The 9,580-nt window shown below is 52.8% G+C and overlaps 1 protein-coding gene across 4 annotated transcripts; it reads left to right on the top strand.

The window, feature by feature from the left end:
- Positions 1–922: 922 nt before the first annotated feature.
- Positions 923–9,509, top strand: sfmbt2 (Scm like with four mbt domains 2). Of its 4 annotated transcripts, none has more exons than XM_088366764.1 (23): positions 923–1,102; positions 1,339–1,561; positions 2,659–2,753; positions 3,646–3,796; positions 4,026–4,129; positions 4,213–4,453; positions 4,639–4,653; positions 5,698–5,786; positions 5,914–6,163; positions 6,230–6,327; positions 6,397–6,498; positions 6,571–6,801; positions 6,888–7,014; positions 7,081–7,197; positions 7,280–7,322; positions 7,398–7,468; positions 7,560–7,693; positions 7,757–7,866; positions 7,958–8,133; positions 8,213–8,406; positions 8,488–8,742; positions 8,830–8,943; positions 9,027–9,509. In XM_088366764.1, the coding sequence occupies exons 4-23, from the start codon at positions 3,697–3,699 to the stop codon at positions 9,165–9,167; spliced, it is 2,712 nt and encodes a 903-aa protein (XP_088222890.1). In that variant the 5' UTR covers positions 923–1,102; positions 1,339–1,561; positions 2,659–2,753; positions 3,646–3,696; the 3' UTR covers positions 9,168–9,509. The 4 variants fall into 4 exon arrangements, with proteins under 4 accessions (XP_088222890.1, XP_088222893.1, XP_088222891.1 ...); XM_088366765.1 differs by having other exon boundaries at positions 927–1,102; positions 7,084–7,197; XM_088366767.1 differs by lacking the exon at positions 4,639–4,653 and having other exon boundaries at positions 926–1,102.
- Positions 9,510–9,580: the final 71 nt, after the last annotated feature.

Genomic DNA, 9,580 nt, shown 5'->3' with positions numbered 1-9,580 from the left:
TAGCCTGTCAAAATAAAGGTATTTCGCGGCAGCCGTTCAGCAACTATTGATAATTCATAGTTTTCCGAGTAAAGCCACCTGCAACCTCATTTTATGTTTTTTTCTTACATATTTCTTCCGTCTTGTAAGAGGGCACACGCTTTTAGTTTTTGCTATACATCCGGTTGTGGTCCGACATTTTGGCGCTAACTGTGGTGATTTATTTTCAATTATTTAGTTTATATTTTCTGAATTGATTTGTACATGAATTTAATTTTGAATGTCGGTTGTAAACGTATCTGGTTCAAGCCAAAACATTTAAATGATTATTTCACTTAAGTTTTATCCTGGAAGAAGCAATTTAAGATTTAACAACTAAACAAAGAGCCTCATTCGGGTGTAAAGCAGGCACATTAATCCGCTGTTAGCCGCACGGGAAAGCCTCTTCGGGAGCAGATTAATGGCAAAGCACGCATGCGCCCGCCATCTGTTCAACCTGCAGCCTCGGACGGGTCGGGTCGCTCGCTCGCTCGGGTTTTGGAGTTTTTGTTTTCGGGGAGTAGGCGGAAGGAGGGCTTCATGTGCAAATTATAATCATGCGCTTCCAGGAATACTTGTTACATTGCATTAAATGGCATGAAAATTGCATTTAAAAATTCACGTCCAGGAACTTTATTCATAGATTCGGGAAATTCACTTATTATTACGTTGTTTCTGTCATCTTGGGATCTAGTTCTGAAAAGTTGCCAAATATTATTGGAAGATGATAATGGCGATGTGGTTGTGTGTGACAGTCACGAGTTTCTGAAGGGGGTTTCCGGAACCAACCGCGAAACAAAAATGAAATCACATTTGCGATGTTTTTTTTTTTTTTTTTTTTTTTGGACGACGACTACAGTTCCTTGAGGTCTCTTTTCTTCCACGTGACATGAAAGCACCAAAGAGCGGCGTTAAAGCTGACTTTGTTCTCTTTAATTCGTTATCTGACTCCGTCATAAAGCTTTGCTGCGTTGCTCTTCGCCACTAGAGGCTACTGTTGACTTGAACAAGGAAGAGACGCGGATGAAGCAATTTACGCGAATACTGGAGAGCATGAGGAAGAAAAGTTGTCAAGAAAATACGGGTAAACGCTACGGTGCTTTTGCGTGTGAGCCACATAAGCAGAAAAACGAGCTTTGAATGTTTTTGCTAAGATCTTGATGTGAACTAAAGTCTAATATTGGTCAATTAGATGTATTTTCAAGTGTTTTTATGGTTTAATTTGGCAGTATCTTGATCAAAATGTCGACTTGAGTCCCGAACTGCAGCTGTGTGTCACTTGCGAAATGCTTGTTTGTTTGTTTTTGACTGCACTTAAAGGTCATTGAAGGCTCCAGACGAGGGGTCGATGTTTTGCGCTTGCGCACAAGCGAGATGCCATATTGGAACGGAGGCAGCAGCGGGAGCGGAGAGACGTGCTGAGTGCCGAGGCGAGGCGAGGCGAGGCGAGCCGAGGCGGGAGCAAACCCAGCGGGGGCTCCGGCCGGAAGTCTCCTGGAATAACAAGAGGGAGGGGGAGAAGAGGGGAAAAAAACTCGGACAGGTAAGACAGGTGACGACTCCGCTGCGTGGAAGGGGGCTCTTTCCGTTTGTATTGGTGCTTTTTGTCGACCAACTGACCACGGAGGGACTTAATTCCTCTTGTTTGAAAGCTCCGTTGACGCTTCGTGGGGAGTTGGCGCTGGCTTAACTTGCTTCAAGTGTCTCGTGCTGATAACCGTCTTTGTGATGCGGTTGTCATTTTTGACCCGGAAATGTCGTTTTCCAACGCCTATCGACCGCCGTTTAGAAATAAGCTTAAAGGCCGTCATGCTGATGACTCACTTTTTTTTTTTTTTTTTTTAAAGTGGTGGCGAACGAAAGGTGCGTTTCCCAAAAAGTAACCCAAGAGAAACTACCAAAGGCAGCGTCACTCCGACCAACATGGCGCTGCGCTGACTAATTGCCACTTTTAAAGATCTTTTGAGCGAGGAAAAAATACATTCGCGCCGTGCCAACTGCCCGCTTTGGTCTCTTTTGGTGCGCACACGCGAGATTTAGTGAATTAAATCCAAAGTGTGCACGGGGCGAGCGCGTGCGGGTTTTTTTCCGCCGCAGTTTGGAGTGTGCAAAGTACATGAGACGCTGCCGAGGCAGCCTGCTCCTCAGCCTCCTCTTCCTCTGCGACCCCCCCCCCCCCGCGACAACATCCGCTTTCACTTTGATCGCTTTGTATGAGCAAAATCGTGCAGTTGAGCTGCCTTTTATTGCTCGTTCCAGCCCTTTTATTCGGGCAGATTAAAATGAAGGCTCAGCTGGATGAGACAATCCCTCAGAAATATATATATTTTTAAATCAGATCAACGGTATGGAAATTCTTTTTTTTTTTTTAATGGAAATTGCGACACTATTTTAACCTTTTTCCTATAAAAAAGTATTCTCTCTAGACAATACATGTTTTTATCCAGAAAACGTTTTCAGATGACTTTGTTGGTTGCTGAAAAAAACCAACTTATTTCTCAAAAGTACCACCTTTTAGTTTGAAAAGTTGATTGCATCTTTTTTCCCCGTTTTTCCCATTTTCCACCTTAATACGGTTGTCCTATTTGCTGAGTCGTGAGGCTTTTCTCGTGTAAAATAAAAATCCGCTCCTTTCCCAAGGCGTCATTGAGGACTTGAAGGAAAAGCCAGAGGTCGAATACCGCAGCCGCAGGTGTTGGAATCGGAGGAAGCTCCCGGCCAGGGCACCTCTGCGGGTGAGTCTAAAAGAGGAGAACCCTTGAATAGGCGCTAATGCAATCTAAGGCGCGGCCGTGCGGCGCTAGCTAATCTGCTAAATCCCCCATTAAAGCTTTTGGCGCCGCTTTCAGGCAAGCCGCGTGCACCCGGCTCATCGATGAGCGGAAGAAAGATGGAAGTCGAAGCGACTTTGGCAAAAACAAGCTTGGCATTTGCTTGTCGTAAGGCACGTCTTTCAAGGAAGGCCGCGCTGGTGGTTCCCGCCCGCCCGGTTCATTTTGTCAACATGAGTCATTAGCATCACGCAGATTCGTTTCCAGTCTTCTCTGGCCTTCAAACAATCTTAGATTCCAAACCCGCCCAGCATGAAACAACAAAAATGGATCGATCGAATGGGGGGGGGGGGAACGCTTGCGCGAGTCACTGGCCATTTTGCCTCTTCAAACAAACATGAAGGAAGGAGAACATTCTTGGGAGGCCCCCCAGAGAAAAGGATCAAGCGTGTCAAATACGTTTGCACACATCATAAATTTGGCAAAATTCTTTCCTCGTGTTTTTCTTAATGCAAATCAAAGCAGAGGAGCATCCTCCAATTATTCATTTTTATTTTTGTATAACGACGGTACTTGTTTTTGCTTGTGTCAAAAGAAAGCGTGAGATGAATGCACTATTTTGAGTGCAGCTCGTGTCTTTCCAGTTCTGCCACTTTGCCGCCGCTTATCTGATGGCGGCCGTGCCACGCGCGGCCTCCGGCGGCGGCTGCCGGGAGGGACGTCGGGGAATGATAACAGCATTTTTGTGCTAGAAAGAGCGTCCGTCACCTCTGCCTAGGCGTTTGCGCCTTACCGCTTTTGCCCTCGTTTTATTTGTCGCCAACTTTACGGCCACGCTTGTGTTTTTGCTCCGCAGGCGTTTGGGACGAAGCGTGCCATGCGGTGACGAGGTCTTGAGCTTGCAAGGATGCAGTCGCTGGCCCAGGATCAGGCGCTGGCCCAGGATCAGGCGCCCAAGCCGCCTGCCTGTCCCATTAACGGGAAGGAGGAGGAGGAGCTCCACTCAGGTGAGGAGACTCAAAAAAAAAAAAAAAAAATCCCAGTAAAGCCTGTTTGCCTTCAGCAGACCCACACGAGCCGTGATTGAAAAGACACAGGACGTCAGCCATTTTGGCTTTAGCAGCCATTTTAGGTGTCCTTTTCCAGGGATCCTTGCTACTTCCTGGGGAAAAAAAAAGAAAATATAGCGAGCCTCCTCTGTGCGTCATTCTGCTGTGGGTCTTGTTGTCAAATCAGAGGCGGAGGCCGTGGAGGAGCAAGAGGAGGAGGTGGAGTTTAACTGGCAGGAGCACATGGAGGAGATGGGGGCCGCCAGCGCCCCACACGGCGCCTTCAAACACGTGAGTCCCACCTAAAAGAAGGAATGACAAAGCCCGGATTGACCGTAGGTCGCCCCGTTAGCATGCTTAGCGTGTCTGTTCAGGTGGAGGTGAGCCTGCAGAGCAGCTTCCAGCCCGGCATGAAGCTTGAGGTGGCCAACAAGGAGGCGCCCGACACCTACTGGGTGGCCACGGTGGTGGCCACGTGCGGCCAGCTGCTGCTGCTGCGCTTCAGCGGCTACGCCGACGACCGCAGGGCCGACTTCTGGTGCGACGTCATGACCGCCGAGCTGCACCCGGTGGGCTGGTGCGCCCGCAACAGCAAGACCCTCACACCCCCCCAAGGTGCGTTGCGCAACGTGGTGTTTCCCAACCGCGAGTGAGGGGGGCGGGGGTGGGGGGGGGTCAATATTTTGTGAAAGTGGATCCATTTCACAGCCCGCAGCGGTTGGGAACTACTAACAAGACTCCAAAGTGTCTGCGGCCATTTCATGCTGCTCCATCCACTTTGCTCTCTTTTTGTCTGTCAGATAAGCTGAGAAAAGGTAAGGCGCTGCACGAGACACCCCCCCCCCCCCACCACCACCACCTTTCCCCTCCTAGGATGTGACCTCCCAGCTTTTTTTTGCCTCTTGCACGGCGTGAGATAAGTGACGGGCACAAAACAAGCGCACCTTGCATCGGTGGTGGTTTGCGATAACGACGACTGCGTGCGGCAGATAAAAACGTCTGCCGCCGGTCGCTGACGCGGCACAAAAGTTGCACTCTATTAAATGGCCATTGCCCGTTTGAGCCTGTAGCACAACCCCCCGTTAAAAAAAAAAAAAATATCCAGTGGATGCTGTCGTTGACTCGCGGCATTCCCGCCTGCCTGCGCGTGCAATAAAGTGTTAATTGCACAAGGGTGACATTCCCCGCATGCTCGCGCCGTGTTTTGGCTGCGGCCGGCGCCTCGAGGTCAGCAAGGCGAGTGAGCGAGTGACTGGAGGGAATTTTTACTCCTTTTCCACTCCAGCCAGAAGGAAAAACCCCTGGACTCAGCACAAAAATGGAAGTCGAAAGTTTGATCCCTCCACAATGATCCAAAAAGCAAAATATGCTAAATTTATGCATACTTGTTTGCGGCGGCATATATTTAGCGAGACTTGAGCGTCCGTGCAGGGGGGGGGGGGTTGCCTGTCGTGTGCATGCGTGATGGGAAGGGGGTGGGGGGTGAGAAGCCCCCCCCCCTCAAGGTGAATTATGCACTTGATGTGAGCATGTGTGTGTAAGCTGCCTTTGGGATGGAAACGCAGAGAACCAGATAATTGTTTGTACATGTCAGGAGCGAAGGGGGTGGGGGGCTGCGCAGGACATGTAAAAATAGTTGATCTATTTCTGCACACAGGAGTGCTTGTGTGCATGCAAAGCGCCAGCGCAGTGGGCAACAAAAGCAACGTTTACAAGCAAAATGGAAACCTCGCATCGTTGATTGACACCCAAGCTGAAGCAAAAAATACATTTGGCCAATGTCAACAATCCAAAGTAGAAAGCGTTGAGAGCACTTGATTTTCTTCTACTACGTGTTTTTGTTTTGTGCGTCATTGCAGCCATCAAGGAGAAACACGCGGATTGGACCGAGTTTCTGGTCGGCGACTTGACCGGCTCCAGGACGGCGCCGGCTAACCTGCTGGAGGGGGTGAGTGCGCGCAAAGGTTTTGGCCTGAACCGAAAAGTGCCACATTAGCGAAGGTGGTTTTTTGCTCCAAAAAATGTTTGTTGGCAATAGCACGTTATTTAGCCACGCTCCATTTTTGTTTGCTTAGCCGCTGCGAGGGAAGAACACAGTGGACCTGATGGTCCCGGGATCGGTCCTGGAACTCCGCGACGCGTCGGACCCCTTTCTGTACTGGCCGGTGCGCGTGGTCCGCAACGTAGGCGGCCGGCTCCGTCTGCGCCTCGCCGGCCTCTCGGACGAGCACCGGGCTCGCGACGCGTGGCTCTTTTACCTGGACATCAGGCTGCGACCCCTCGGCTGGGCCCGGGAGAACCGGCTGGCTTTGGAGCCGCCCGCAGGTAGCATCCGCCACCCCTTTTGCAAAAAAAAAAAATATTCGAAACATCCTTTTTGAATCGTCACAGAATTGCAAAGTCTCAAAAGCGCCGCCGACTGGCAGCAAGCTTTGGAGGACGCCAGACGAGACGGAGAGACGAGCGCCGTGCCGCCGGGGGGGTTCAAGGTGAGCGAGCGCCTCTGTCGCCGTCTCACACTTTGTAAACGATTAACAGTTCCCCTGCCGGCCGCGCAGGACCACGCCGACCTGCCTGCGCACGCCTTCAAAGTGGGCATGAAGCTGGAGATGGTTTCTCCGTGGGAGCGCCTGCAGATCTGCCCCGTTTCCGTCACCAAGGTGACCATTTTCAAACCTGATCAGTGACGAAAGAAACGGAAGCGGATGTCAACCCCGACGCCCCCATTGCAGGTTTTCGACCAAAACTACTTCCGAGTCACCGCGGACGACCTGGCGGGCGACGGCGAGCCGCGTTCCGCGTTGTGTCACGCCAACTCTCCGGGCATCATGCCCATCCAGTGGTGCCTGAAGAATGGCGTGGCTTTGGGGCGGCCGCGCGGCTACCGGGCCCCAGACTTTGACTGGGCCGACTACCTCGAGCAGAGCGGCGCCGAAGCCGCTCCCGACACCTGCTTCCCCGACGTAAGGCGTCCACCCCGTTCGTTCGTCCATCCGTCTGTCCGTGTAACGTCACGGAGCTCTGAATCACAAGGATGTGGCATGTGCAGGCGCGGCAGACTCGGGCGTTCGCCGAAGACGCGTGGCTGGAGACGGCGCACCCCGAGCGGCCGGCGGAGATCTGCGTGGCCCGGATCACTCGAGTGCGAGGACGTCTCTTGTGGCTTCGACTGGAAGGTAAAAGGAAAAAAAAAAAGAGCAGACAAATGAGTTTGATGCTCGAGTAAAGCCGTTGCTCCGAAGCAGGGGTGCCCAAGCGCTGTTGCGAGACCATCGTGGACGTGGAGTCCATGGACATCTTTCCCGTGGGCTGGTGTGAGGCCAACGCTTACCCCCTCAACCCGCCCCTCAGAGCTGCCTGTACGTCCAAGCGCGTCTCAACACCTCATCTGTCCGTCCGTCCGTCCTGTTTGACCCAGTTTCCTGCTCTCTGGCCGCGCAGGTGGCAAAGAACGGAAGATGGTCGTGGTCCAGCCGGAGCAAGAGTAAGCCTCGGGCTCTCCCAAAGGTGACGTCGTCTCTTTGGATTTGCCATTTGGCTCATGTGTGACACGTGACAGATTGGCGCCGCCGTCACTCGCCGCGGAGCCGCCTCCGGCCTATCACTGCCAGCCTGCCCCCAACGACGCAGGTGGCGGCCCGCTCGCTCGCTCGCTCCACTTGGCTTTTCTGACATGGCGAGCGGCATTGACGTGTACCTTCTCTTCTTCCCCGTGTGGCAGCCAGCGGTCGCTACTGCTGCTCCAAGGTGTTTGTCAACCACCGCTGCTTCTCGGGGCCGTACCTCAACAAGGGCCGCATCTCCGAGCTGCCGCAGACGGTGGGGCCTGGCAAGTGCACTCTGGTTCTCAAAGAGGTAAAGGCCGCAGCGGGCGCGAGGATCTCCGGCTCCGCTTTGCTGACTTTGCCACTCGCTCAGGTCCTCACCATGCTCATCAACGCTGCCTACAAGCCCGGCCGCGTCCTCAAGGAGCTGCAGGAGCTGGAGGATCCCAGCTGGGACTGTCAGGAGGAGACCTTGAAAGCCAAGTGAGTGAGGAGGATGACGGAAGGGAGCGAGCGAGCGAGCGAGCGAGCGTCTCGGGCTTCTTCCCGCTAAACTCGCCCGCCCCCATCTCAGATATAAAGGGAAAACGTACCGATCCAGCATCAAAATCGTCCGCCTGGCCGAGCTCATCCCGGACTTTTGTCGCAAAGTGTGCGTCAAGCTGCAGTGCTGCCCCAACCTCGTGGGCCCTGCGCTCGTGCCCGAAAAGTGCCCGGAGAGCTGCTTTGTTCAGACCAAAACCAAATACAGTGAGTGGAGTATGTGCAAAGTGCTTGTCATAGGAACAAAACATTGAATGTTTTACTTAATTTGTGTGTGTGTGTGTAGCTTATTACTATGGCAAGAAAAGGAAGCTGCCCAAGCCGCCTGGAGGTGAGGACGCCGCCGCCGCCGCCGCTACAGCAGCAGGGGGAGCTGCAGGAGAGACGCTCAAACCAAAGCGCAAGAAGAGGAAGAGCATTTTTGTGCAGAAAAAGCGACGATCTTCAGCGGTGGATTTGACTCTTGCTGGCTCAGGACAGGTTCGCTTCCACTGCCATCTATGCGGGGGGGGGGGGCTTGATAGAGGGATCACTTCCACCATCCTTCCTGTCTTGCATCAGGAAAGCGAGGAAGAGGACGGGGCGTCGCGATCGGGCAGCGAAGGCACCAGCTCGGAGCCTCGCGACGACCTGACGGACGCGTCCTCGGTGGAGACGGTCGGGGGCCGCCCGCGTCGCGCCACGGCCCTGCGCAAGGTCGAGCCCCTGGGCACCAGCAATGGCGCCGCCGGCAGCCAGGAGGCGCCAGAGGGCCGACGGCGGTCTGCGCGGCAGCTCCTCGGCAAGTACCAAGCATCCAAAGACGAAGACGCGCAGGTGAGACAGAGCTGCGCTCTTCTTGTCCAAGGTCTTTGAGCTTGAGGCGGCCATCTTGAAGGTAAGAAAAACCCAACTGGTACACAGGAGGAGGAGCCCCTGGTTCTGGACGGAAACCCACTGGAGTGGAGCGTGCAAGAGGTGGTCCAGTTCATCAACTCCACTGACTGCGCATCGCTGGCCAGCATCTTCCAGGAGCAGGTGATCCATCCGCCGTCTAGCGCCTGCCGGCTAGCGCCCGCTAGCCCGGCGTCTCACGTCATTCTGCTCTGCCTGCCCTGCAGGACATCGACGGCCAGGCCATGCTGCTGCTGACGCTGCCCACCGTGCAGGAGTGCATGGACCTGAAGCTCGGGCCCGCCGTCAAGCTTTGCCACCACATTGAGCGCGTGAAGGTGGCTTTTTACCGGCAGTATGCCAATTGACATTGCGTTTGTTTCCCAAGCTGCGTGAGGATGATCAAAAACATGGCAAGAAAGCATGAAACAAACCCGAAATGAGTTTTCATTTAGCACGCTCGCTCATTCATATATTTGGACTATTTATCGCCACGCTCTTTATTTACGTTTCCCGGAAAGTTATTTTTAATTTATTCTACACGTTACCAAGCGTTGTTCCTCTTGTTTGTTCGTTGTGTCAACGTTGAGCGACTGCTGTTTTTTTGTGATCAGCTATGCAAATGTCTTGTTTGCTGATAAGTTATAAAATCAATTTCTATTCCTTTCTAGATCTTTGTAAGTTATAAAATAAATTTCTATTCCTTTCTAGATCTTTGTTCCCGTCCGTTATGTTGCCAGACGTGACTAAAAGTCATCCAAGCGGGAAGTCTCAATCTGAT

This window comes from Syngnathus floridae, chromosome 22 (genome assembly GCF_059516105.1).
Source record: "Syngnathus floridae isolate MCC-2025c chromosome 22, RoL_Sflo_1.0, whole genome shotgun sequence".
Classification (NCBI taxonomy): domain Eukaryota; kingdom Metazoa; phylum Chordata; class Actinopteri; order Syngnathiformes; family Syngnathidae; genus Syngnathus; species Syngnathus floridae.
This window is presented reverse-complemented; position numbering and strand designations above follow the sequence as displayed.

Bases quoted from the DNA above. Each gene is read 5' to 3' on its own strand.
- sfmbt2 (XM_088366764.1), top strand. From the start codon at position 3,697: ATGCAGTCGCTGGCCCAGGATCAGGCGCTGGCCCAGGATCAGGCGCCC. The intron at 5,787-5,913 runs GTGAGTGCGCGC...TTGTTTGCTTAG, and splicing joins CGGCTAACCTGCTGGAGGGG to CCGCTGCGAGGGAAGAACAC. The intron at 6,802-6,887 runs GTAAGGCGTCCA...TGGCATGTGCAG, and splicing joins CCGACACCTGCTTCCCCGAC to GCGCGGCAGACTCGGGCGTT.